At 39.7% G+C, this 27,851-nt stretch overlaps 1 protein-coding gene and 1 long non-coding RNA gene across 2 annotated transcripts in view; one reads left to right on the plus strand and one right to left on the minus strand.

Annotated features, from left to right (window-relative positions):
• Window positions 1-1,570, plus strand: part of ARMC3 (armadillo repeat containing 3) — a 129,808-nt gene extending 128,238 nt beyond the window's left edge. Inside the window, exon 19 of the mRNA XM_027847901.1 lies at window positions 798-1,570. Within this exon, the coding sequence (XP_027703702.1) occupies window positions 798-1,007 (210 nt within the window). The 3' untranslated portion in view covers window positions 1,008-1,570. The remainder of the gene's footprint in view (window positions 1-797) is intronic.
• The window catches only part of LOC114032568, an 82,558-nt gene that overhangs the window by 5,895 nt on the left and 48,812 nt on the right, over window positions 1-27,851 (minus strand). The window contains exon 2 of the long non-coding RNA XR_003567849.1: window positions 19,304-19,436. This is a non-coding gene — a long non-coding RNA (uncharacterized LOC114032568). The remainder of the gene's footprint in view (window positions 1-19,303; window positions 19,437-27,851) is intronic.

Genomic DNA, 27,851 nt, shown 5'->3' on the forward strand with positions numbered 1-27,851 from the left:
ATTTTCTTCCCTCTCACCTCCTTCTCTGGTTTCCTTCAGGTCTCATAAAATCTATTCTTCTACAAGAAGCCTTTCCCAACCCCCTTAATGCCAGTATATCCCCTCCGTGTCCTGTATGTGTATTTTGTTTGTACATGGTCCTTTGCATGTTATGTGTCTTGTTAGACTGTGAGCTCCTTAAAAGCACAGGGTGGTTTCGGCTTTTCTTTTTATCCCCAGTGCTTAGCACAGTGTCTGGCACTAAGCAGTTGCTTAATACATGTGTGACTGACTTGCACAGACAACAACCATAGCTTTGGCTCCATACTCCTATCCAACCACATTTACTCATGCAATAAACAAACTGAGAACAAGTGCTCTTCCCCTCTCCCAACTAATTTGGCTTCTCTTTTTTTCCTTCCAACCTGACATATTGGGAGAAAAGAGCAGTAGAATAAAAATTCATTTTCTGGGCAATTAATAACTGCCCTAGTGATGGGAGCAACTTGAATGGTTCTTCTTCATGGAATTAAACACACACACACACACACACACACACACACACATTCCAGAAGAGACGATAAGGTATTTGTACCCCATAGAATTTTTCAAAGAATCATCAAAATTACCTTTAAAATTCATTTGTTCCTGCATTGTGGCAAGTTAGTTCTTCTGCTTCACCAATTCCTTGAAGAAACTATTTTGCCGACATCAATTCAGTGTGCTGAGTTTTTTTTTTAAATAACTAATGATCTCTCCCTCTTCTCCCACCCCCACCCCAACACACACCCTTATTTTTTGGCTGTTTTCTTTCACAGGCTTTAGCTGACAAAATTGGGATTGGTGCCACTTTAGTCCGAGGAGAATACAACAGGGCTTGGAATGAAGTTAAATTAGTTGACAAATCATATAAAGGCATAACTGGATTGCTGCCTCGTCCTGAAGAATTTATTGTTGACCTGATGTACGAGCCTGGCACTCTGTTGAAGAAAAGAAGTAGAGAGGCGGAGCTCTACAAATTTATTTAATCCAAAAATTATTCGAAAGAAAAAAATCATTTGTTAAATGTTTGATACATATTTCCTATAAAGCATAAATACTATAGTTTTCCTTTGTTTTGTCAAAGCAATAGACTTTTTCTATTTTTCTCTGCACTCAAAATATTAAGGAACCTAACGCAACTTTATTTTGCACTTCTAATTATAGATGATTAGCCATAAGTTCTTAATCTTTGCATTATATTTTGTTTTTTTCTGTTCTCTAAATTACACATCTTGTTATCACTTAACCTAGCTAGCTCACTGTTGTTTTTTTTCCTAGAAAAGTATCTGTCATTCTGTATTCATGTCCAAATGATCACAGCCATTGTGAGTAGTATGATAATAATGCCTCATTTAGCATTCTTAATATTGGTACTATTTTATATCCAGAGTACCTCACAAATACTTTGGGTTAAATCAGTCTAGTTGCTTTTTAATAGTCTTTGGCTCACTACCATTGAGTAATTCCACTATATTTTCATCCTGTAGGTATTTTGTGATGTTTCCTTTCTAAGAAAAAAATTATTCATTTTAAGAGGCTACCTACTATGATCACCTTTGAAAGTTATTCAATGTATTGAATTTGTCATTTATCCATTTTCAGAAAATGAGTTTTTATTGTCATAACTGTAGTAGTAGAAATAAACTTTCTTTGATCACAAAAGCAATTTTCTTACTTACTTTGATACTGATGAACAAGGCATATTTAGCTACTAAATTTCTTAAGTTCTCATTTAAAAATATGAGAACTAGGAATGTTATAGAATGTGAGAGACTGTTGTTAATTGTCAGTTTAAACGGAAAAATAAGATGCAGCTGTACTTTTTTAAATGATAGATCAGGATGCAGTCATACATATTAAGTCATATTAGTAACATGATCAACCCTAAGAATAAAAAAAAAAAATCTTGCCGTAGAGGAGCTATGTCTATTGGTTAAAGGTTAAAGGTATTCTCTAGTGAGATTAACTTTGTGAATCAAGGCCATTCACACCACTGTATGATGTGGAGTTTTCTTCTCCAAAGAAACCAGACCAATTTTGTTTTGTCACATTCCATGAATAACCAAAGCATGTTATACAGAATACATGTCCCTCAATATAACAACCTGTAGTAAAAAAAAAAAATACAAGTGAACAAATATCAGTTAACAGACATCTTTGTATCTTGAATACCAATCTGAGAAGTCCTTTATTCAGAAATGCCATTCTCTAAAAGTTTTTGGCCCAAAGTAGCAGTGCGTTCTACCCTTATTAGGACATGGTACTTCTATTAATACACATTCACATTGAGCTTGCCAGGACACCAAAACCCACCTACGTTTCATTTAAATTGTTGTCTAGCCTCACCTCCCTCATCTTCTACTTGTGCACTTGAGTTTTTGAAGCCTACTGTAGAACTTGAAATTCATCCCTATTAAATTTCATCTTAGTGGGTTCAGATCATTATTCTAGCACCTTAAGGTATTTTTTGGCTCCAGATTCTATAGTGCAAGTTCATTAACAATTCCTCATGGCTTTACGGCATCTGTAAATCTGATATGTATGCCATCCATGCCTTCAAGTCAACAAGAAATTATTAAGCACCTTCTATGTGCCAAGCACTGTGCTAAGCTCTAGAGATAAAAAGAAAGACAAAAACAGTCCTCATATCAAGGAGTCCCCAGAGTAATGGAGGAGACACAACTAAAACAACCATGTACAAATGATATATACTAGGAAAAATTGGAGCTAATCTCAGAAGGCACTAGCATTAAGAGAATCAGAAAAGTCCTCCAGAAGATGGGATTTTAGCTGAACCTTTAAACCTGAGAAAGCAGAAGGTGGAGATAAGAAGGGAGAAAATACCAAGCATGGAACAGAGCGGCAGCAATGAGAACGTCCAAAGTCTAGGAATGGAATGTCTTGTTCAAGGAGCAGTAAGGAGGCCTGTGTCAATGGATCACAGAGTATGTGGAGGAGGGGGAGTAAGGTGTAAAAAAGACTAGAAAGCTAATAAGACAGAAAAGGTAAATGACAAATGTTGGAAATGTGGGGAAAATGAAGCTTTAATGTACTGTTGGTGAAGTTGAGAACTGATTCAACCATTCTATAGAGCAATTTGGAACTATGCCCAAAGGGCTATAACCCTATGCATACCCTTTGACCATTACTAGGGCTGTATCCCAAAAGAGATGAAAAACAAAAAGGAAAATGACATATATGTACAAAAATATTTATAGCAGCTTTTATCTGGGGGTAAAGAATTAGAAGTTGAGGGGAAACCCATCAATTGGGAAATGGTTGAACAAGTTGTGGTATGTAATTATGATGGGTATTATAAGAAACGATGAGCAGGATGCTCTCAGAAAAGCCTGGAAGGATTTGCATGGGCTGATGCAAAGTAAAATGTACTGTGTACAAAGTAACGGCAATATTGTAAGACGATCAGCTGTGAATGATTTAGCTATTCTCAGCAATACAACGATTCAAGACAGCCCTGAAGGATTTATGATGAAAAATGGTATCCATCCCTGAGAAAGAACTGATGGTGTCTGAATACAGACTGGAGCATTTTTTTTACTTCATTTTTCTTGAGTTTTTTTTGGTCTATGTTTTCTTTCACAACATGACTATCATGGAAGTGTTTTGTATGACTATACATGTATAACCTATATCAAATTGCTTGCCTTCTCAATGAGGGGTGGTAGGGAAGGAGGAAAGGAGAGAATTTGAAACTCAAAGCTTTAAAAATGAGTGTTAAAAATTGTTTATACATGTAACTGGGGGAAAATAAAATACTAAATCAAAGCTAAAAAAAAAAAAGACTGGAAAGATAAGAAAGGGCTTTAAACTCCAAGCTGAAGACTTTACGTTTGATCCTGATAGGAAGCCACTGGATTATATTCAACAGGGCAGTGACATGGTTAGACTGCACTTCATCTAAGTAATTAATAAAAATGTTAAAAAAAAATGAGAACACTCTACTAGAGCCCTCCCTCCTGGCTAACACAGATCCATTCATTGATGACTATCCTTTGGGTCCTGGCATTCAGTTTTTTAAAAGAAATTAAGTGTGGATCCACCTAATTATACTATCATCTAGCCTACTTTTTTCTATCTTTGACCAAAAAAAGTCTTTACCAAGTCCATTATTTTAAAAAATCTAGATATAGACTAGTGAAAATTTGGGGCATTTAATTTATAGTTAGAAGACCTGGATTGGAATTCCTATTCTGCTATTTATAAGCTATGTAACTCTGAAAAAGTCATTTAGGTAAGTTATTTGCTGTTATTGAGTCATTTCAGTTGTGTCCAACTCCTCATGACCCCATTTGGGGTTTTCTTGGTAAAGATACTGGAGTGGTTTAGCATTTCCTTCTCCAAACTCATTTGAAAGATGAGGAAACTGAGGTAAACAGGGTTAAGTGACTTGTCCAGGGTCACACAACTAGTAAGTGCCTGAGGCCAGATTTGAACTCAAGAGATGAGTCTTCCTGACTCCAGGCCCAGCGTTCTATTCATTTATCTGCCCTTTAGTCAAGTCAACAAGCATTTATTAGGCATCTACTCTGTACCAGGTACCATGCTAATTAAAAGCTGGGATACAAAGAAAAGCAAAACAGTTCCTGCCGTCAAGGAGCTCACAGTCTAATGGGGGAAACAACATGCAAATAACCATGTACACACAAGATATATACAGGATAAATTGAAGGAAGGCACTGAGGTTAAGGAGGACCAGAAAAGGTTTCTTGTAGAAGGCGGGATTTTATCTGGGACTTTAAGTAAGCCTGGGAATGGAGGTGAGGAGGGAGAAAATTCCAGGCATGGGGAATAGCAAGTGAAAATGTCCAGTTGGGAGGTGGAGCATCTTGTGCCAGGAGCGGCAAGAAGGCCAATGGCCCTGGATCACAAAGCATGTGGAAGGGGTAAGGTGTAAGAAGACTGGAAAGGTAGGAGGGGGTCAGATAACGAAGGGCTTTAAACAACAAAAAGGGAGCCTCCATTTGCCTTAGTTTACTCATCTATAAAACAAGGAAGTTGGATTAACACGCTGAATTTGGAGTATAGCAAAGAAAAAAAAATACTAGATGTGTATTAAAAGACCTGGGTTCTGAGCCTGACTTTGCTGCTTGCTACCTGTGTGACCTGAAGAAAGTCACTTAACTTCCCAGGTGCTCAGTTTCGTCATTTATAAAATTAAGAGATTGGACCAGATGTAAGGACTCTTTCAGTTCTAAATCTATGATTACATCTATGACTTCTAAGTTCACTCCTGACTCTAAATCTGGGATCATATAACTGAATAAACTTACTTTAAATAACAAGGAGACAAGATTAGTATGGAGCGGAAGTGACTGGGGGAGCAATCTCTGCTGCTCTACCCCCTCCCCACCAGTCTTTCCTGTAGAGTCCCTTCCTAACTCGCTGTCTTGATTCTTACATAGTTTTTAGACTATAAACAACCAATTCCTTGAAGTTAGTGGTAGTTTCTTAAAATTTTTGGAACCAGTTTCCCACCTCAATTGCCATCCCAATCTTCATACCCACAAAGCATTATCAAAAGGGCCATATGGGTGACTATTTGCTGTTTCCTTAATCACCCCAGTTAGTTCCTAGTATTGCTAACTGTATTCTGGGAAAAGGGGGTGGTTCCCTCAGTTAACTACCTGAGATTATATCTATTCCATGAGTAAGAATCCTCTTTGAACCATAAGTTATGAGTCCCTACAAAAGAATTTTGGTTTTTTAATGAGTCAGCTTCGGATGAGAATTAGTTCACTACAAAAAGCATTTTAAATATCAATGTAAAAAAGTAATAACATATCTCTGCCTGACTGCCCTCCAAACATGGAGCTCATTCTTCTACAATATATAATACTCAGGGTAAGGGCACCCTTTTTTCTAGACATATATGTGGGACCTCCTTATATAGGCACATGTAGCCATCCACCAGTACAAGCATGAACACACAGGGAGCATCTATGACCAGGATACATGGATGTAAGGACAACTCTCCCACTTGATACTGAAAAGCGCCTGCCAATGTCTTTTACCGATCTCACTGATCTGTTCTCTTCCAGATTTGCTCCTGCCATTGGTTTCCTTTGCTCTCACTGAGGCACTCTCTTCACAGACACCTAATAACACTTGATCTTAGAGGTCCTAGACTTAATAAACCAGGCAAAGAATACTTTAGCCCGTCTTGGCCAGCCTTCTCAACAAATGGCTATGACACTCTCTTTGGGCTTCCCAGCTAAGTCTGACTTCTCAGCCAATAGTTGCAGGAAACCACTGAGCTCTATCAGCCAGGCTACACCATAAGTTACAGAGGTCTAGGCTGGGAATGGTACCCTTTAACTTTTCTTAGAACTCTTTTGTTGGGGCAGCTAGGTGGCACTGTGGATAGAGTACCAGCCCTGGATTCAGGAGGACCTGAGTTCAAATCCAGCCTCAGACACATAACACTTACTAGCTGTGTGACCCTGGGCAAGCCACTTAACCCCATCGCCTATCCTTAAAAAAAAAAAAAGAGAGAACTCTTTTGTTAATGCTTCTCTTCTGAACTCTGAAATGAACTGAATTCTTTTTAACTGAAAGGTTCTTTACTACGCCAGCACCATCCCTACCCACCAATCTTTCAGTTCAACTGTAACCTAACTAATGGTGAGAAATCTATTTTACTTAGTACATATCTCTGGGTAAGGCAAATCTCCCCAGGGTTCTATTTCCTCAAAGGAAAAGGAATAGAGATATATCACAGACACTTTTAATGTTCCTCCAAAAGTCTCTTTGTTCTAGGCAATATGGCAATGGCTGCACTGGCTAGGAAAATGTCAAAGGCTGTTACATTATCATTCATCCCACTTGGATGGCCACCCGTCAGCCCAATTTTTCTCCCTGACATTTCTCTACATTCTTCTCACCCTAAAGAAAACTTTAAGTCCTAGTAAATTACCTGGGGTACACTTAACTGTTTGTACCATCCATCATTAATATCACGATTAACATCAACATAAGCATGAGAAATTTTATATATACATATGTGTATATACGTAATTTTAAACTGCAACACATACAACTATATTTTGCAGACATATTATGACATCTACCGACTCTCAAAATACTCATAGAATCAGAAACCTCTATAACAGTACACATACTTAAGAATAAGGAGAGGGGAAGATGGCAGACTACAGGCAGCAACCCAGCTGAACTCTCTCACCATTCCCCTCCAAATAACTTCAAAATAATGCCTCATATAGCAGATCCAACAAAAGTTCTTTTTTCTAGCCTAAGAAAACTTGAGAGGTCAGCAGGAGCGGTCTGTGTGGGTGGGCACATGGGGACAACAATAGTGGCCATAGTGGCAGCAGCTTCAGGGGATCTTAGCCCAGAGATGGTTAGGAAGTTGAACAACAAGTCAGAGATTACAGAGGACCCTTTGCTTTCACTGGGTACAGCTAGCACTGATTGGCAACTCTATATCCATATGCAGTTCTGGGTTGCAATTCTGGGGTGGAGAAGAGCACTTGTGGTTGATCACAAGGGAGCAGGAGCCCTGGTCACAGTCTCAGGGCCAAGAGAAGTGCTAGTACTTGCAGCTATAGGGGAGCAGGGTCCCTTCCTGGGTAAAGACCAGGGTATAGACCAAGAGAGCAGTGACCACATGTCTCTCCCCAGATTACACCACCTTGGGAGCACTGAAAACATGCAGACCCCCAGAACTAGCTCTGAAAACAGTAGTACAAAACAACTTTAAAGTTTGGGATGTGCCTCCCCTAGGAGGTGAGCAGAGCCCAACTTTTACATAAGATTCAGACTAAAAAAATAAACAAACAACAACAACAAAAAAAAGAACTTGACCATATAAAGCTGTTGTAGTGGCAGGGAAGACCAAGACACGACTCAAAAGAAGATAATAATGTGAAAAGCGCTACAAGCAAGCCTCAAAGAAAAATACTAATTGGACACAAGTCCAACAAGAATTCCTGGAAGAGTTAAAGAAAGAGATAAGAGTGGTAGAGGAAAAAGTGGGAAAATAAATGAAAGTGATGCAAGAAATTTACAAAGAGAGATTTAACTGCTTGGTAAAAGAGGCACAAAAAATATTAAAGAAAATAACACCTTAAAAAACAGAATTTGCCTAGTGGTAAAAGAGACACAAAAATTCACTGAAGAAAAGAACTACTTAAAAAGAATAGGTCAGATGGAAAAGGAGGTACAAAAATTCACTGAAAAAAAAAACCAATTCCTTAAAAAGCAGAATTAGCCAAATGGGAAAGGAGGTACAAAATATTACTGAAGAAAATAATGCCTTAAAAATTACAATTGGGCAACTAGAAGCTAATGACTCCATAAGATTTCAAGAGACAATAAAACAAAGTGAAAAAAATGAAAAAAAAATAGAAGAAATTGTGAACTATCTCTAACAACTAACATGGAAAATAGATGAAGGGGAGATAAGTCAAGCATTATTGGACTACCTGAAAGACATGATCAAATAAAAAGCCTAGACATCATATTTCAAGAAATTATCAAGGAAAACTGCCCTGAAATCCTAGAACCGGAGGGTAAAATAAAAATTGAAAGACTCTACTGATCCCTCCTGAAAGAGAGGGATCCAAAATGAAAACTCCTAGGAATATTGTAAGCAGCCAGAAAAAAAAATTCAAATATGGAGCCTCAGTTAGGATAACACAAGATTTAGCAGCTTCTACATTAAAGAACCAGAGGGTGTGGAGTATATCCTGGAAGCCAAAGGAACTACAATTACAACCTAGAATCACCTGCCTAGCAAAACTGAGTATAATCCTTCAGGGACAAAATGGATATTTAGTGAAATAGAAAACTTTCAAGCACTCCTGATGAAAAGACCAGAGCTAAATAGAAAATCTGACATTCAAACACAAGACTCAAGAGAAGCATAAAAAGGTAAACACGAAAGAGAAATCATAAGGGACTCAATAAAGTTAAACTGTTTACATTCCTATATGGGAAGATAATTCATGTAACTCCTAAGAACTTTATCATTATTAGGGAAGTTAAAAGGAGCTTACATAGACAGAAGGCATGGGTGTGAATCAATTGTGATTTCTAAAAAAATAAAGAGGTGAGAAAGAGGGATGCAGTAGGAAAATTGGGAAGGGAAATGTAAAATGGGGAAATTTTCCACACATAAATGAGGCATGCAAGGAAGAGTTTTTACAGTAGAGAGGAAAATGGCAGGTGGGGTTTAGCAGGCAATGCTTGAAACTCACTCTCATTAGAATTGGTTCAAAGAGGGAAGTATATATATATACTCACATATTCAGCTATGTATAGAAATCTATCTTACCCAATAGGGGAATAGGAGGGAAAGAGGATAAGAGAAAAGGGGTGGAGGTAATAAAAGGGAGGGCAGATTAAGGAAGGTAGTGGTTAGAAGCAAAAAAGACTTTTGAAGAGGGACAGGATAAAAAAAGATAATAATAAACAAAAGCAAATGGGATGGGGGGAAATACACAGTGAGTAGTCATAACTGTGAATGTGAATGGGAGGAGCTAACCCAAAAACAGAAGAAGACAGCAGAATGGATTAGAAACCAGAATCCAATAATACATTGCTTGTAAGAAACAACCTTGAAACAAAAAGACACCCACAGAGTTAAAATAAGGGGCTGAAGCAGGATCTAACATGCTTCAATGAAGTAAAAAAGGTCGAGGTAGAAATTATGATCTCAGACAAAGCAAAAATAGACCTAATTAAAAGAGATAATCAAGAAACCATACTTTGCTAAAAAAAATACCATAGACAATGAAATAATATAAAAAAAATTTTACAGTAAGTTTCTCTGATATAGGCCTCATTTCTCAACTATGTAGAGAATTGAACCAAGTTTTTTTAAAAAAAATGAGCCATTCGCCAATTGACAAAGGGTCAAAACAGGCAGTTTTCCAAATAAAAATATAGTCATATGAAAAAATGTTCCAAATCATTATTGATTAGCGAAATGCAAGTTAAAACAACTCTGAAGTACCACATCTCACACCTCTCAGAAATAAAAAATGCTGGAGAGGATGAGGTAAAATAGGTATATTAATAAGCTCTAGGTGGAATAATGAAATGGTCCAGTAATTCTTCAGAATAATTTGAAACTATACCCAAAGGGCTGTAAAATTATATACATACCCTTTGATCCAGCAACACCAAAACCAGCTCCATACCCCAAAGAGATCAAAGAAAAAGGACCTATATGTACAAAAATATTTATAGCAGCTCTTTTTGGGGTGGCAAAGAATCAGAAATTGAGGGGATGCTTCTCAATTGGCTGAACAAGAGGCATATGATTGTGATGCACTATTGTGCAATAAGAAATGATAGGGGCAGTGTCAGCAAAACATGGCAAAGTCTATATGAACTGATGCAAAGTGAGATGAGAAGGACCATGAGATCATTGTGTATAGTAACAACAATGTAAGATCAACTATGAAAGACTTAGCTACCTTGATCAATACAATGACCCAAGACAATTCCAAAGAACTTATGATGGAAAAAAATACTATCCACCTCCATAGAGAGAGAACTGATGAACCCTGAGTTCAAACTGAAGCATAATTTTCTCACTTTGTTTTTTTGCTTTTTCTTGGTAATATGGCTAATATGGAAATGTTCTGCATGATTTCACACGTATAATTGATATATTGCTTGCCTTCTCAATAGGTGGGTAAGAGGGTCAAAGGGAGGGAGAGAATTTGGAGCTCACAATTTAAAATGAAAAGAATTAAAAAATAAATAATACATTTTTAAAGTAAGTTTTTAAAAAAAAACAATAAGGAGGGTGACTGGACCTGTCATTTCATTAGTATTGAAAATGAATGTCTTTTGTCCCTAGGGACCTCTTCAACTGGAGTATCAGGCAAGAAAGGGTGAGCTTCTGGATTCAAACCTTCCCCTATGTCTGAATACAAGACCCCTTACGTTGAACAAACTCACATGAATTCCCTTACTCTCCATTGAGTAAAAACGCTTAATTTTTCACCTCGGCTTGCATCTGCCATCTGTTTTTGCAGTAGATGAACAGGTTCCTTATACTCTGCCTCACTGCCTTTCATTCCTCTCTTCTCATTCACCAAGAAGTCCAACTAACTCCCCAGTGGGTCATAGTTTCACTATATTATCTTTGTGGGTCTTCAGTCATGCTCTGGGACTACTTTATAAACCAGAAAGTTTCCCATCTTTTCTATAACTTAACATGGAGTGCCTTAAGTAATCTCCTATCTTGCTATTTCTTTTTTTTCCCTTCAGATCAAGGTTTTTAATGATCATAATAGTACATTATACAGTTTTGTAAGTCCTTGCATTACCATGTTGAAACCTCAGCTAGAAGCTCTTAACCCTACCTGACAATTAATGAAAACTTCAAATCCAATTCTAACAGTAGTTACTGATTCTGGATTTGGAAAGGTAAATTAAAAGTATGAAGTTCTAGGAGCCAGTTCATAGGAATCAGTCAGTCCTCGTCACCCTGCAGAGATTCAGACTTTTTGATTATCTCGAAAAAGTAAGTCTCATTTCATTTTCCCCAAGAACAGCTGGTAAACAAATTGAATCCACCACTTTGGTAGTCATTAATCATATCAGCTGGAACAGTTGAAACATATATTGTTCTTCCAAGGTACATAGATATCTAACATCTAAATCAAATGATATTCTAATAGGGTTTTTCAGATTTTGGTTACTCCTTTTGAAAAATCAGAGTTGGTGTGGTTCTCTGTTCTCCCTTTGATTCTGGAGTTCCCTCTTTTAGACAAAGTTTCTTAACCCTGATGGATGTTTTATAAGTGATTTGTTACCAACTCACTTATTAGCTAAATTCAACTCAATTCAAAGTATCTTTATAAAGTATCTGTTAAATGCAAGGAAGCATACTAATTGCTGTGTGTTAACTGTATCCCATTGAAGATTATTATGCAAGCTAATAAAATGAACTCTTGATCTATAATGAGTGCAGGACTTCCTTACCTAGTTCTTATTTTTTCTTACTCATCTAAGCCAGTAAGGGTCTTGCAAAATGCAGCATGAAACTTGCCAATAATATTGACTTTGAAGTTAATAATGAAGAAAATAACTCAGCATGCGACAAGATGCCTCATCAAAATCAAGAAAGAACTGAATTGATTCACAACTTTATTATTACCTGAATCATACTTCAGTTCTGTTTGGTTAAAAAAAAATTAAAATTTTACTAAAAAATATTTCCCCTTTTCACAATAGCTTCAACATCTCTGCCTGGTATTTATCTCTACCAAACCCTTTCCCCGCTGGTGACAATAACCTTCTCCAACTGCATTATTTACCCACTGAAACAAATTTCTAATCAATCCTAAAGAAAAAGGAAAAAAAGCGAACCCATTCTCATTAAATTCCTTTTATATCTGCCATCTGATTTCTTTTAGGTCTTGGTTACTATGTAGGCATGTTATGGGGATAGCTATAAAATTCTAAGTTTCCACTTTCCACAGAGACCATAAAGCCTAGAGAAAAAGTGATGGCATTTCTTAGATCTGAAAATCCAGCTGAGGACTGAGGTAAAAAAAAAAGTGACTCCAGGAGAAAGGCCAGATCTCTTCCTTTAGCCCGGCAGAGGCTCATCAGCCAGAGGCCAGGAAGCTGAGGCAATGGAGAGCAGCTACCTGGGGGATATTTCCCCTTTCATTTTTCATATAAATTTGGCATCCCTGTCAAAGGGGAGAGAGAAAGAGACAGAGATAAGAGACACTGCTACACACACACACACACACACACACACACACACACACACATACGCAGTGAAAAGCATTCAGATGTGAGTCACTTACTATGTGAGAAGGCAGGACATATTTTACATTTTCATAAGGAGCTGTAATTGTATTAGACATAGCACACAAGTACACGTAAAGAACTCAGAATTTCCCACTAAAGCCAGGTCATACCATGAAAAGTTAATTGATATTGAGACATTTATTTAGCTCATACATTGGAGCTTCTCATTCTCCATTTATTTTCCCTTGTTATATCACCTCCACCCCTCTAGAGATCATTCTCCCCTTGAAGGCAAGGACTGCTTTCCACTTCTCTATTATAATGCCCACTAGATGACTGATTTATTGGCTTAAGACACAGGAGCAGAATTTTAGTCATCATGATTTTCATTATGACTTGTTCTCATTAACCCAAAAGACAATGGAGTCTCATCGTCCTCCTGGTGATCTTGACTTATCTTTTCACAGGCAGACTTGGAGCCCTGTTCAGCTAGTTCTAAAGGGGTCAACAGGGACGAGAGTGAGGCCTAAAGGTTTGACAGCTCCAGTACTACAAGGGTTGGCCAAATGTTAGACGGCCTCCCACGGGTTAAGAGAAATTCTGCGGACAATTGAACTAGCATCATTTTGAGGTCTGCAGGAATAATTGAAGAAAAAAAAAAGAACTGAGCAGATTCTCCTGGCTGAATCATGTTCTACATTTAGCAGTAATCTAAAGAAATGATTTTCTGATAAACTAACCACTACACCTAGGAAGGAAAAGAATAGGCCATGCTAAGAACTTATAAGTCCTAATGAGGTTTACTAAAGAATATTATTTGGAGCCAGAAGTAGTGTAGGGAAGGTTGGAGGGGGGAAGAAGGGCTGCCAATTCTTAGGTTGGGGTCTTCAAGTGGTTCTTCACCCATCTGACGGCCAGGGTTGCAACAACAAAAAGATAGGCCTCCACAAGCTTGTAGAGGCCTAAGTTCTCAGATGAGTTCATTGTGGTGGGGGCGGGGGGGAGAGTGAGTTGGTGAGGGGAGGTGGGACTTACCAATAGAGCTGTATGTAAATGTCAGTATATGTTCTCTGCCAAGCATTTTCAATTTGTTTATACACGCGACGGAAGGTTGGCATTTGTGTTACAAAAACCCTAAATAGCAAACATATCCTTAAATACACTTTGAAAAGGCAAAGCAACTACAGATCAGACATTATTGAATTCACTGAAGTGGTCATAATTTCATTGGCACCCATGAGATAACATCTTTCCACTCCATCCTAGTTTATGCTCTATCACCTCTCCTAGAACCTATTGTGATGGCTGCTTAATTGACCTCCCTTCTAGTCTAGAGACTTCTAGTCTCTCTTCTCTCCAATCTCCAGTCTCTTCCAAATGGCTTCCCAAGGGCCAGATCTGACCATGCCACTCTCCTACTAAAAAACTTTCAATGGCACCTGTGAGCTATCTTTCCAGGTTCCATTCATATTACTCAATTCCATTTCATTCAATAATTATTTATTGAGGACATACTAAATAATAATAGCTAACATTCATATGATGCTCCCTTTGTTCCAGGTACTGTGCTAAGTGCTGTACAATACTTATCTCACTTAACATACCAGGTATTACAAAGATAAAATGCAAAAATGTCCTCCAGGAGTTTACATTCTACTGAGGGAAAATGCCATATATACAGAGAAGGAAAAACAAAACATATCCAAAATGATTTGGTGTGGAGCTCAGAATCAGGAAGAGTCTCTTTTAGGAACTAGAGATTCCGTGAGATAGAAGAAAAAGAAAAGCATCCTACTCTATGTAAAGACAGAAAGATAGGCAATGGAATGCAGCGCGTGAAGAATATCGGTAAGTCACTTTGGTTGGAATATGGTGTATGTGAGTGAGAGTAAATATCTATCATCAGCCAAAAAGGTAGGTTGGAGTTAGATTATGTTGAGTTTTAAATGCCAAACAGAGGAATTTTTATTTTATCCTAGAGTCAATGTGCTGTTGCTGTTGTTTGTTCTTCATTCTGGAAAAGGACCATGGTATCGGGGAAGTGATACTATGATATGCAAGTAAATTAGATTTAAGTGAGGGAGGAGCCTCACTTTCTCCTCCAGCACCATCTGGATCCAGTGGCAAGGTATAGATTGATAGAGAGCTACTGAATGCTCAGATCCATGCTTTAGGAATATCAATATGGCAGCTCTGTGGAGAATGAATTGATGGAGGGGAGGGGTTGAAAGAAAGGAGAACAGGTGGGAGGCTGCTGCAATGGTCCAAGTAATGGAGAGGTAATGAGGGCCTGCATTGGGGTGGTCACTGTCGAGGAAGAGAGAAAAGGACATGTGATGTGAGAGAGGGCATGAAAGTAAATTTGACCCTTCATTACCATCTTCAGACATTCTACCTTCCAGCTAAGCTGGACTACTAGCAGTTTGATTAACTGTACAGTCCATCTCTCACTTCTACACATTTGCAAAGGCCCAGAATGCACATTACCTCTTCGTTTCCAGCTCTTGGAATCTTTACCTTCTCACAAGAGCCACCCTCTCCTCCCCAGCTGTTACTCCAATCTCCCCTCTCAAGTGACTAAGTATTCATTTATCTGTGAATATCTTGTATCTCTCTCCTCCCGAGTGGAATGTAAACTCCCTAAGTGCAAGAGCTCTCTAATTTTTTTTTTTGTATCTTCAGCATCTGGTACAACTCCTTGCAAATGAGAGGGCTTAACAAATGTTGGTTTAATGGAATTGAACATGGACACATAGGATAAGAAAGCATGTGCAATCTATACCAATGGAGCCAAAACCCACATTGATGGGATCACAGATCCATTGAAGACATTAAAGTATGGAAATCTAGATGAGGTTTCTATCATAGAGAAAAATTTTCAATATAACAATTCCTTGTGGTTTATGAGCAATCTCCCCTTTACTTGTGGATTTAAAATATTCTCATTGATTCTACCCCCACCCACTCAACATTCACACCTTCCTCTTATATTTAGCCATTGCTCGCCAACCACTTTGACCTCATATAGTAGCAAAAGTATAGTAATTTAATTAGTAAAAACATGACTAGGTGATGGAGCAGGCAAGTAACAGAAACAAAGGCAAACCTGAATTATCTTTCTCCCGGGGGAAAGTCCATTCACTCTCTATTCACTCCCTTGTTGCTGGACAGGAAATCAGGAAGCTGACTTATCACAAGCCAACCATCTCCCCAGGAAGCAGGATTAAGTCATTCATAGCATGTTCAACTGGGTTCACTGGGCTTGATTCATGCCTTAAATGATCCTTGGAACTCTGGGCTGTGATTTCACCATCATCAACAGAATAGTGGAAACTACCATCACCCTGCTCCTTGGCTCTGACTGTCCTCCAGGTGTGCCTCTAACATTAGGGAAAAGGAGAACAGAAGAACCCTCAATGTCTCTAAGTCAAGGACAGAGGAGTTGTGGTCAGCGGGGAGTCTCCTAGCTTTGCATCCGCTTACATCCTTTCCCTCCTCCTTCACCTTTATCTTTACTTCCTAACTTAAACTTGATGCCATATGTTCCAGCGTCATCCATCACTGAGGAGTAAGTCTCTCTAATTAGTGTTTACACTAAGAGCTGTGGATCACTGCTGGCTGTGCTTTGCTCAATCTGAGGAGACCCTCTCCTACTGAAGTAGACATTGGGCAAATGCATCCAAATTGCAACATACACCTAGGAATCCTTGAATACTTCTTACCTAGGTCTTTTAATGTTTCCCCCATCATTTCCTGAAACTATGCTTTTTTTTTTTTTTGCTTTTTCTCATAAAGAGTATTACCTTGTCCTGATAATTGGGACTGTCTTCCCAAGGGGACACACTGTTCTCTATGGTATCTTTAAAGGAGAAGGGACAATTTGAGAATATCATTCATATGACCACTTCTGAAGCTTGAGGGTCTTTGGTCTTTTTACTGTGTACATTGTTTCATATGATTTAGAGTTGGGAGGGAACCTTATTTTACACCTGAGACTGGTGAGAGGAAAAAAAGAATAACCATAAAAGCCCATGAAGCAGTCAAATGAGAGAGCCATATGGGATGTGTACTCAAGTATTTGACTCAGCATTATTTGGTCCAAAGTACAAACAACTCTCTGGCATGTCCAAGCATTTTGTAACAGCACTTTACTGTTAAAAACAAGTAATTGCACAGTCCCCAAGGCATGTAGCTATATCCACAAATACCCCTAGGAGACAGAAACAGAAGAGCACAAAAGTGGGTTGAATATATTGGACTTGACCCTCAGAAAGAAGGCAGGATAGGAAACAGTGGGGATCAGAGGCTCTACAGCCCACTACCAGTCAAAGGAATGTTTCATTCATCCATTGCTCCTCAAATTCTCCTAAGCTCTTGTCAGAACATTTTCCATTCTTAAAAGAAGACACCTGAAAAATTAACATGAACATCGCATTTTTCAAATTTTGCTGCCGAGTTTTTAAAGCCATCCTAACTCCACCTATTGGGGATTTTCCAGTTACTTAGATTCACCCCCAATTTGGGATAAATGTAAAAAGAAGCAACTGGAAAACTTCTTCCTGTCTGTGGCTAATGTGATGGGAAGGGATAGGATTTCATCCCTATTTCTGTCATCAAGGCTGTCATCAAAACCTCATCATGTTGAGCAATTTAAATGGGGGGGGTTGTTGTGCTGTAAAATATTCGGCTATCACCAAAATGCATAAGGTTCTCCTTATGACATTTTTGGTACTGTTCTGAGGTTAGAAACAAGCAACAGGCACTTCCCACTTCATCAGAAATATTTAAACAGCCCTGGGTAGATGTGAAATACTCACATGTGTCTTATTTCTAACCACAGTTGATGATGGTGGGGAAAAGACATGAGGATTCCAGGTCTATATAACCACTGTTCCTCTCAAAAAGAAGAGCAAGGAATCCTGCCCCAATGGTCCTCTACAGCTTCCAAAAGTAAGAATAAAAGGATTTGTTTTTCTTTAATTACTCATGTTTTCTCCAAAATACCCAGACTCCCTTTTCTCTTTCTTTCTTTTGTTTTTTTGTACCTGTGTGAGGCAATTGGGGGTTAATTGACTTGCCCAGGGCCACACAGCTAAGTAAGTATTAAGTATTTGGATTTGAACTCAGTTCCTCTTGATTCCAGAGCTGGTGCTCTATCCACTTTGCCACCTAGCTGCCCCCTTCCCTTTTCTATTTCACCTACTGCAGAGAGAAGAAAGTGAAGGAGAGAGAGCGTAGTGCCAGACAGAACCAACTGTAACTAAAGGGTAGCCTCAGGGCTGCATAACACTAAATATGGGGTTTTTAAAGATTACACTTGAGATTAAGTATATGTTTGGTCAACAGGGTTGGTCCCTGCACAAAACTGTGGAATGTGAAGTTTTTTCCTATCCCAAGCTTCCTCTTTTTTTTCATCCTTTTCTGCCTTCATGCCCCTTCAGGTGCCTACCATCCTCCTGTTCTTCCCTTCTCTACCTAAAAAACTTAGCTTTCAGGATAAACGCCATAAAAATTAGTTCTACCACTTCTCTCAGTAATGAGGTGTGGGGCTATTTTTGTGGAGTTTTTCATGATTTTTGGTTACCTAGTTTGCTTTTGGTTGTTTCTGTTGTTGATATAAGAGAAGGTTCAATGAGGAGAGTGTGCATTGGGAATTGACTGGTTTTTTTTTAAGGTATCAATAAAAATGTTAAAGCAAGCTATAAATGACAAGACAAGCTTCACATCTCTCAAGTATATCTGAATTTTAAGCAGGGATGAAGTGTTGAACCAAAGGAATGAATCTCTAATTATGGAATTTCAAACACCAATGTAAAAGTACATGGGAGCTGTACAGGGAAATCTTCTCAAAGATGATACCTTAGCTTGTGGGAAAGTGAAGACTCCAGGAAGTGGTCATGAGGAAGTAATATGCATTCTGGGCCAATGCAAACGTATGGAAGTGGAAAATGGACTGTCCAATTAGTCAAACAATTAGTAGTCCAGTTTGGCTGGAAGGTAGAATGTCTAAAGATGGTAATGAAGAATTAAGTTTACTTTCATGTCCACAATCCCTACAATCAGGGCCATGTGGAGCTGGGGGATGCTTGAGATCAGGTGTTCTGAGATGCAGTGGGCTTTAAAGTGAATTAGGTGTCCACACTTAATCTGGCATCATTATGCTGAGTCCTAGGAGTGGAGAAGGGGTCCAGCAGGCTGCCTAGAGAGGGGCAAATTGATAGGGTCAAAGCTCCTTAACCTATTAGTGGTAGAATCACTTATAGTGACCGGTGCACTTCCAGCCTGAGTGAGATTAGAAATACCTAGTCTCAAAAAACAAACAAACCCAAAAGGTGGGTATGTACATATACATATACATACATACATATATATATATATATAATGTTATATGGCCGGGGGGCAGTGTTTCTCAGTGTTTCAAAAATGAATGAACACCAATTTCTATTATTCTGTTTGCATATACGGCCAACCCTGCTGTTAAATACATCCCCCTCCCCCTCTTTTTTGGGGATGGAAAACATACCGATCTGCAGAAGTTGGAAGGGCAAAACCTTGGACGCTTTACATTCTTGACGGTCTTCTGCTGCTGCTTGAAGTCAATGGACCTTTCACAAATGCCTTGGAATCGCCGAATAGCAAGCGGATTCTGTGACAGACTAGATGATAAATACGATATTGCTGGTCAATTACCTGACAAAGAATAGCTCCATAAATCAGCAAGCTAAAAGCTCGCACCATGGTGAGAGGCAAGGGCAGCAAGAAAGCTAACGCTATACATGCAGCCCCGCGGAGAGCAGAGGGAGCAGGGGCAGCCTGAACCCAGATGCGGGGCCGGCTAATCAGGCCCATTCTAACTGCGCCTCGCCGAAGGGGAAGTTCCCGCCGCAGGGGGCTGCTCTCTCTGGTTGCAGCTGCTGGCTCCCAGCTCCGCAGGTGGGCCTCGCACGAGCGCCAGCCTACTCTCTCTGTGGCGAGAGGAGACTCGGGGAGGGGGCGTAAAGCGGTCCTTGTTCCCATCTGTGGCAGCCGGCCTTGGCCTCTGCAGTCCCACCTGGTTCAGGCAGGGCTCTGAACGGCGATCCACAGGGTGGGTGAGTGGGCTTGCGCCCGCATTCCATCCCCGTACCACTCAGATCTCTTGTGCTCCTATCTCCGTGGAGCCCAGATAACAGCTCGCGGGCCTCCACCACTTCCTCCACATGGGAGAGACTCCACTGGGTTTGATTTTGTCACAGACAACCTTTCTCCATTCGGCATTACACACTGATGGTTTCTCCCCAATAAGCCTGGAGTTGAGGAGGTGATTGAAAATAGGTATATTTATGTTCTCTCGGCAGAACTTTATTAGTGGATCCCACCCCAAATCATTGGCTCCTCTCCCTTGCAGAGAGATAGAGGAAAGGAGAGGGGAAGGTAGGGGAGATGAGGGGAAAGGTAAGGAGAGAGGAGAGGAGGAACAAAAATTCTGGTCGTGAAATGTTAGCTCTAGAGCTCTAAGGTGCCTCAGAAACCATCTAGAGTGACCAATCCCTTTGTTTTAGAGATAAAAAAACTAAGACCCAGAGGGGAATCCAACACACAGGTGGCAGAGCCCACCAAGACTCAAATCCAATAAACAAAGTCAGGTGAATATTTGGCATATTTTTCTGGAACGAAACTTCCTTCTCTCTCCTCTAGCCAAATGTAATAGAAGAAATTCTTTAAAACAAAAAAAACAGGATATAACATTTTAAATTAAGTGAAAAACTATAAATTACTTCCAAACACTCTTCCTCTGTGTAATCCACACTTTCACCAGAATACAAACCAATGGCCAAAGAGCCGAAATATCTGGTAGTGTGGTTGTTTGTCATCCAGAGCATTCTTCCATATCAATTCTTGCCTATGTGGAATTTCCCTTTTGTGTTCATAGTCACACAAGCATGTCTAAATGAAAAACACACCTTTCCGGGCCTGCTAACAAAATCAATTTCTCAGCAGGAGCGTGATAGCTTGTCTATGATCACACATTGAAATGCACATTTGCATGCTAATTACCCAGGAAGCCCTTCCAGATCACTGAGGTGTTATTGAAAGGCTGGGTAAGAATTCTAGAACTCTAGTGTGAAGCCAAAGGGCAAGAGCAGAAAATCACAATGGTCTAGACCAAGGCAACCATCATGTAATCATCTAAGAGATTTCTTAAAAATCCACTTTAGCCGATCCACCTTGATTACGTGTCATGTAACCCAACCTTGGAATTGTGTTAACTGCCCAGAGCAACAATGGGGTTGCAACAATATCCTTTCAGCATCACTAGTAAGCGCAGAATATGCAAAGCAGCTTTTCTTTCAGAGTCTCAGCTGTACTGGATAGGTGATTTTTACAAGGAAATACAAACCTCAAAACACATTTATGAACAGTTTCAAGGGCCCGATTCATCATTACACTAATTTCTGAAACTTGTTTTCAGGAAGAGTGGGGATAGAGAGGCATTCCTTTCTAATTGAGAAAACTAGAAACCAAATCTCACCGCACTAAAAGCAAACCCATTTTTCAGCTGATTTTTTTGTTCTGTTTAAAGTTACTAAATGTAGAAACACAGGAATCTGTTTTCTGTCTCAAGACGTGCATATATTAGCAATAAACAGCTCCTTTTGTTACCCTTCTTTCTGCCTGCCTGCTTCATTTTACGCTCATTATCTCAACAACTATGATTTTTTTTAAGGGAAGTGTTTTATTTCTTCCATCTTGCCCTTTTCCTGCCTCTTATTTTTGAGGGATGTGAAGCCCCAGAGTACGGCTAAGATGTCAGTAGGATGACTTCTTACTGTTTTGGTGACTTTGACTGACGGTGTCTGTAGCGTTCTTTTGGTTTTTTTTTCTGTGTTGTCCTGGCCCCAACTTAACTTTGAAAGTTAACTGACTGCTGACTTTGCTAAATATCATGACTCAGTGGAAAAAAAAAATGGGTGTGTTCACAGAAAGTCTAAGTCTAATGTTCTCTGTTGTTACCCAGAAATACCCCAAGAAGCATTTAGTCCTATGGTTTAGTGTAGATTATCGGCTGGCTAGTCCCTCTTTAAAGCACTATTGTTAGCGTTCTCAATTGGGGGTTTTATAATACGTGTATCTTAGTGTTCCTAACAATTTCAAATATTTTGATGAACTATTCTTTACCTTCATGATATCAGACTGAATAGGATCACAGAGGTGGAAGGGACTTTGGAGAACATCTAATATTGTTGTTCAGTAATTTTTTTAGTCATGTCTATCTCTTCATGACCCCATTTGGGGTTTTCTTGGCAGAAATACTAGAGTGGTTTGTCATTTCCTTCTTCAGCTCCTTTTACAGATGAGGAAACAGAGGCAGAGTTAAATGACTTACCCAGGGTCACCCAGATACTAAGGGTCTGAGGCCAGATCCTGAACTCAAGATGAGGTTTCCTGACTCCAAGCCCATCACTCTTTCCATTGCACCACCCAGCTGCCCCAAATATCTATTATTTCCTCCTCATTTTTAGGTGAGGCTCTGAGAGGTTATCTGATATGCCCAAGGTCACACAGGTTGTATGTGAAAAAGAACTGGAACCCAGTGTTCTCTGACTCCAAATGCAGAGCTGTCACCACCATTCCACCTTGTATCTCTTCAACGCTTCTCATAAATAGCAATTAAGACCACAAATGGGATCAGATCTCCTGTCTGGGGGGATTTAGAAAAATAGCATGATATGTTTAGTACAGGCAGCTAGGTGGTGAAATGGATAGAGGGCATTGTTGCTCATAATTTGTTCTTGAAGAGGACCAATGACATCAGGGAGGTGAAATCTTGACTTGCAAGTGAGTTGGATTTAAGTGAGGCTGGGCTGTGCAAAGTCATCAGTATCACTTTCTCCTCCACAGTCATGAGTCCAGTGGCAAAACATAGGTCAGGATCATTGGTAACAGCCCCAGATGCAGTGGGGGAAACCCTGGCCTTTTTAAGCTAAGGTCTTTCTCAGGTCTCAGTTTGTCCGAGGCAACAACCTTTTGGTAATTCAGTGATTTAAGCCTGGAGTAGGGAAGGCCTGAGTTCAAATCTGGCTTTAGACACTTAGGAGCTGGGTCACCCTGGGCAAATCGAGTAACCCTGTTTGCCTCAGTTTCCTCATCTGTAAAATGAACTGGAGAAGGAAATGACAAACCACTCCAGTATCTTCGCTAAGAAAACCCCAAATGAGCCACAAAATCAGATACGCCCGAAAAGATGGAACAACGTTTTCAGTATGATACCTTGTAATAAGTTTCCTACAGAGGTAGGAAAGTTTCTTACAGAAACTTAGATGTCACCTAGTCCAATCCCCTCTTTTTACAGATGAGGAAGCCCAGAGAGGTTAAGTAACTTGCTTGAGTCCACACAGCTAGTAAGCGCAGAGCTGGAATGCAAACCTACAATCTGCTAACTCTGAGTTCCTGCTTCTTCTCACTGTACTGTGTGGCTTCCCAAGAGAATAAGTGACATACAGAAACGAATGCAGGTCTTCGAGGGAAGAGACAGCCGTGGTGTTTGATGTTTATTGAGCAGTATATAGATCAATCATGAATAACAAATAAGGGTTACTATGACCTTTTTCTTATGCAAAATTATGAGCCTCTAAGAAGTTTTTCAAAATTATTTCCACGAGTTGACTTTTTATATCTTAACTGTTGTCCCTCAATCCCTAAATAAGGAAAGCGTGAACTGCAGCATCCATTTTCCTCTGTCTCTGGCTGTGCAAAGCCGCACCTCAAAAACTCCATACAAAACGAGCTTCGAAAATCTAGAAGTGCAAAAGCTTAGAGGTATCAAAACTATCGTGTGACTCCTATTGGATTCAACACTTCTAGAATTGCAGGGTTTTAAAGCCTCACAGGTCATTCAGGATCTAGTCTGATAGCTCAGTTTCAAAGACTAAGGAAGTGAGAACTATCCAGAGAGGTTAATGGTCTGCTCAGAGCCATGTGGAAAGTTTGAAGGGTTCTAGAACCACATGTGCTGATGTGCAATTGTGAGAGGAAGCATGGAGAGTAAAAAGCATGGTAGGTCTGGGAGTGAGGAGAAACCTGGTTTTGGAGCCTCACTGCTGACACTTACCAGCTTTGTGACCATGCATGGGCAAATCACTTACCCTCTCTAAGCCTCACTTTCCTCATCTGCAAAATGGGGATGATAACACCAGTAGTTCTTCCCTGAGGAAATCATTTCCAAGGAAGAAATGACATGGCTTATGTAAAGCACTTTTTAAACCTTAAAGCACTATATAAAAGTCAGCTATTGTAATTTGCATTAAAACACATTGCCTCAACTTTATTACTAATAACAGTTAATGTTAAGAGAGTGCTTTACATTTTTTAAGGTATTAATATTTGTTTCTATATTGCCTTTATTTTCCAGACTGCACCATCCCCTCTTCTTCTCAAACAGCCAACCCCTGGAACGGAGAATAAAATTGAAAAAACAAATCACTTCTACAAAACCTATTGACATATCACCCAAACCCAGCATTATTATGGGCAGTGTTTCACACCCATCACTTGGTACTTCTTCAAAGAAGGGAAGGGGGGGAGGGGATTTTCTTATCTCCTTTAGGAGGTCAAAATTAGTCATTATCATTTCAGTTTCAATGTCGTTGTCATCGGTGTAGATATTATTTTCCAGTTCTACTTACTTCATTTTGAAAGAGGTCCTGCAAATCTTCCTATGTTACATTGTATTCTATCAAACAATCAATAAGCATTTATTAAGTGAACTATAATGTATCAAGCACCTTGCTGGATGCTGGGGACAGATTTCAGGGACTTACATTCTACTTCATTCATCATTTCTTATAGGAACACTTTATAACTTGCAGACTGACTACTCCTTCCACAACTTTGTGAGGTGGGGAGTGCATCCCCATTTTTCAGATAGGGAAACCCAGTCTCAAAGAGAGAGTACTTTGTCCACTTTCAAGAGGCCAGTAAATGTTAAAACGAGGATTCAAACTCCAGGTCCCCGGTTCCAAGTCCAGTGTTCTCTCCACCACATAATCTTGTCTCTCACAAATCAAATCAAAATAATCCTTTGCACACACCCCAGAAACAGAAATGTCCTGCATTCAATTGTTTCCAGCTGGGTCCCATGGCTTGGCCTCTCGTGTTCATCGACGTGGTCTCCTCTGGCAGTGAGGGCTATGGTCACGCACTCTGCATAACCTCTTTCAGAGTATAAGATTGTGGGGAGCTCCGAAATCTTGTCCCTGTCCCACCCTCTACCACGATCTATAAAAAGTGGGGGCTGGTCTAGAGGAAGGTGGAAAAATTGCCCAGAGCTCAAGTGGAAAGCTCCCTCCCTCCCCATCTCTAAATCACGTCCTTTTCTATATGCCCTGTAACTATGTCTGGGGTTCCAGTAAGATGGAATCTCTGCATCAGGCCCAGATTTGTCTGAAGTATCATTGTGAATGTTTATTGTTGCTGTTTTTCCTTTAGGGTGGGGAACAAAATGGACACTTGGTAAGACCTGACATGGTGTCCTTTGGGTTGTAAGCTCTTCAAGATCAGGGGCCCTCTCACCTTCTCTGTGTTTGGCACTATCTGCCCTAACCTGGGCACACAGCTTGTGCTTCACATAAGAGTGTGGACTGACAGAGTGTGGGCATGCAAATGAGAACACATCTGCAGGTGCATTTGTCCTTCTGCTAAGAGGACTGGCTTCACAGGCACCCCATGGAGGGAAAAGAAGCCCTGTAAAGAAACTGCTAGATCAAAATATGTTTGGTTTTCTAATGTTTCATAGCCCTCTATTCACACAGAGGTTCTTAATCTTAATTCATGAACTTACATTTATATATATATATACACTATATATTTTAATTTTAATATATAAGATATACAATATTATGTATAATGATATATAAAATATATTTATTATAACAAGCTATATATTGGATATATGACATATAAAATATATGTGTGATGTATTTAATATATAAGTAATTTAAATCTATATTTAATATTCTGATAACTATATTTCCATATAATTGACTTCCCTGTAATCCTATGCATTTTATTGTATGCATTTAGAAACATTATTCTGAGGAATCCATAGGCTTCACCAGCCAATGGACCCAAGGGGTCCACATCTCACAGAAGGTTAAGACCTCTGCTCTAAGAATTTCTCTAAGGAATTCAAAGACAATAATAATCAGTGAAAATACACTTTCAAAGAATCCCTCCTCCCCCCTTCTCCTCCCCCCACTACATCCAGTGTGCAGTATGGATCTGGCTTATTTTCCCTGCCTGTTCCCATTGGCATGGCAAGGTGGAGACAAGGTCCTTGGTCCAAGGCCCCTTTCCTAACCCGTGTAACTTTATGGGAATCCTCCCACAGCCGCCTAGGATGAAGAGCCTGATGTTAGCAGGGAATGCACTGTGTCAAGGGAGAGAAATCTGTCCCTGATTGCTGCATGTAAAACATGAGAAACCCAACACACATCAGCCCTTAAATCACTTCTATTTTCCTTTTTTATGTCGCCATTGCAAATTAGCTATTTTTTGCATTTGTAATTAGAGGGTAGAACAGATGGTGAGGCCGGAGTTCAGGGTGATAAATTTGAAAAACCAACCCCGGCTGCTGCCACCGGGTGACTGCTCACTCCAGTCGGGATTCGTAATTCATTCAAAATGTACCAGGAGAAAAGCAAGTGCTGCAAAAAAGGCTCCTCGGGCACAAGCGCCTTCTTTGGCAAAGTCAGAGGAGAGCTGTGCCTGCCATTATTGTAATCATAGCTAACTAACATTCTCAGCTGGTGAGGTTCTTTGCCTACATTATCTCATCGAAACCCTAATAACCCTGTATGTAGCTAGACAGGTATTTTTTATGCCTATTTTAAAGGGGACAAAACTAAGGCTAAGAAGGTAAATGACTTACAAGAGTCTCAAGTTAGAAAGTGTCAGAAGCCGGATTTCCACTCACATATTCCTTAGGTAAGGCAGCAAGGTGGCCCGGTAGATAGAGCGCCTAGCCTGGAGTCAGAAATACCTGAGTTCAAATCTGGCCTCAGACACTTCCTACCTGTGTGACCCTGGACAAGTCACTTAACCCTGTTTGCCTCAGTTTCCTCACCTGTAAAACAAGCTGGAGAAGGAAATAGCAAACCACTCTAGTATCTCTGCCAAGAAAGCCCCAAACGGAATCACAAAGAGTTGGACGTGACTGAAACAAGTGAACAACAGCAACAAATTCCTTAGGTAGCTCAATGAATGGAGGGTGGACTTGAAGAAATTTACTAGCTGTGTGACCCTGGGCAAATCACTTGGCCTCTCTTAAGCCTCAGTTTCCCCATCTGTAAAATGAAGATAGTAAAAGCCCCTACCTCCCGGGGTTGTTAAGTGGATCCAACCAGATGATCTGTATGAAGCGCCTTATAAATCTGTACCAATGTTATTGTTTCCAATCCAATGATCTTCTCCATTCCACCATGTGACTTTAGGTACTGTGGGCTTCTACACACGTCTTGACCTTTTTCTTTGGTTTTTATGCAATAATGATGACAAGGGAAAGGAAATGAAGGAAATAAGTATTTACTAAGCACCTACTATGTGCCAGGCAGTGTGCTAAACACTTTATAAATATTATCTCATTTGATCCTCACAACAACCCTGGGAAGTAGGTGCTGTGTTCAAATCCAGTCTCAGATACTTAGTAGCTGTGTGACCCTGGGCAAGTCCCTTAAGCTCTGTTTGCCTTAATCCACTAAAGAAGGAAATGGCAATGAACTCCAGTATCTTTACCAAGAAAACTCCATGGATAGTATTGGCGTGCTTGGGGTTCACAGGTCACTGAGAGTCAGACCCAACTGAACAACAACAATTCATACATGACCTTGCGCAAGCCCCTTCACTTCTCTGATCTTCCTTTTTTTAAAAAAAAATCTGTATTGTGGCAGGGAGTAAACTAGAAAATCTCTAACGTCTCATTCATCTCTAAATCCTAAAATTTTAAGGTGGTTCAAGATACAAAGCATTTATGTGAGTGCAAGCATTATAACACACCATCATTTGCTGATAACACACTAGAGTTTAGCACGGAG

The sequence above is a fragment of the Vombatus ursinus genome, unplaced genomic scaffold (assembly GCF_900497805.2).
Source record: "Vombatus ursinus unplaced genomic scaffold, bare-nosed wombat genome assembly UNPS02005459.1, whole genome shotgun sequence".
In the NCBI taxonomy this organism is placed as follows: Eukaryota; Metazoa; Chordata; class Mammalia; order Diprotodontia; family Vombatidae; genus Vombatus; species Vombatus ursinus.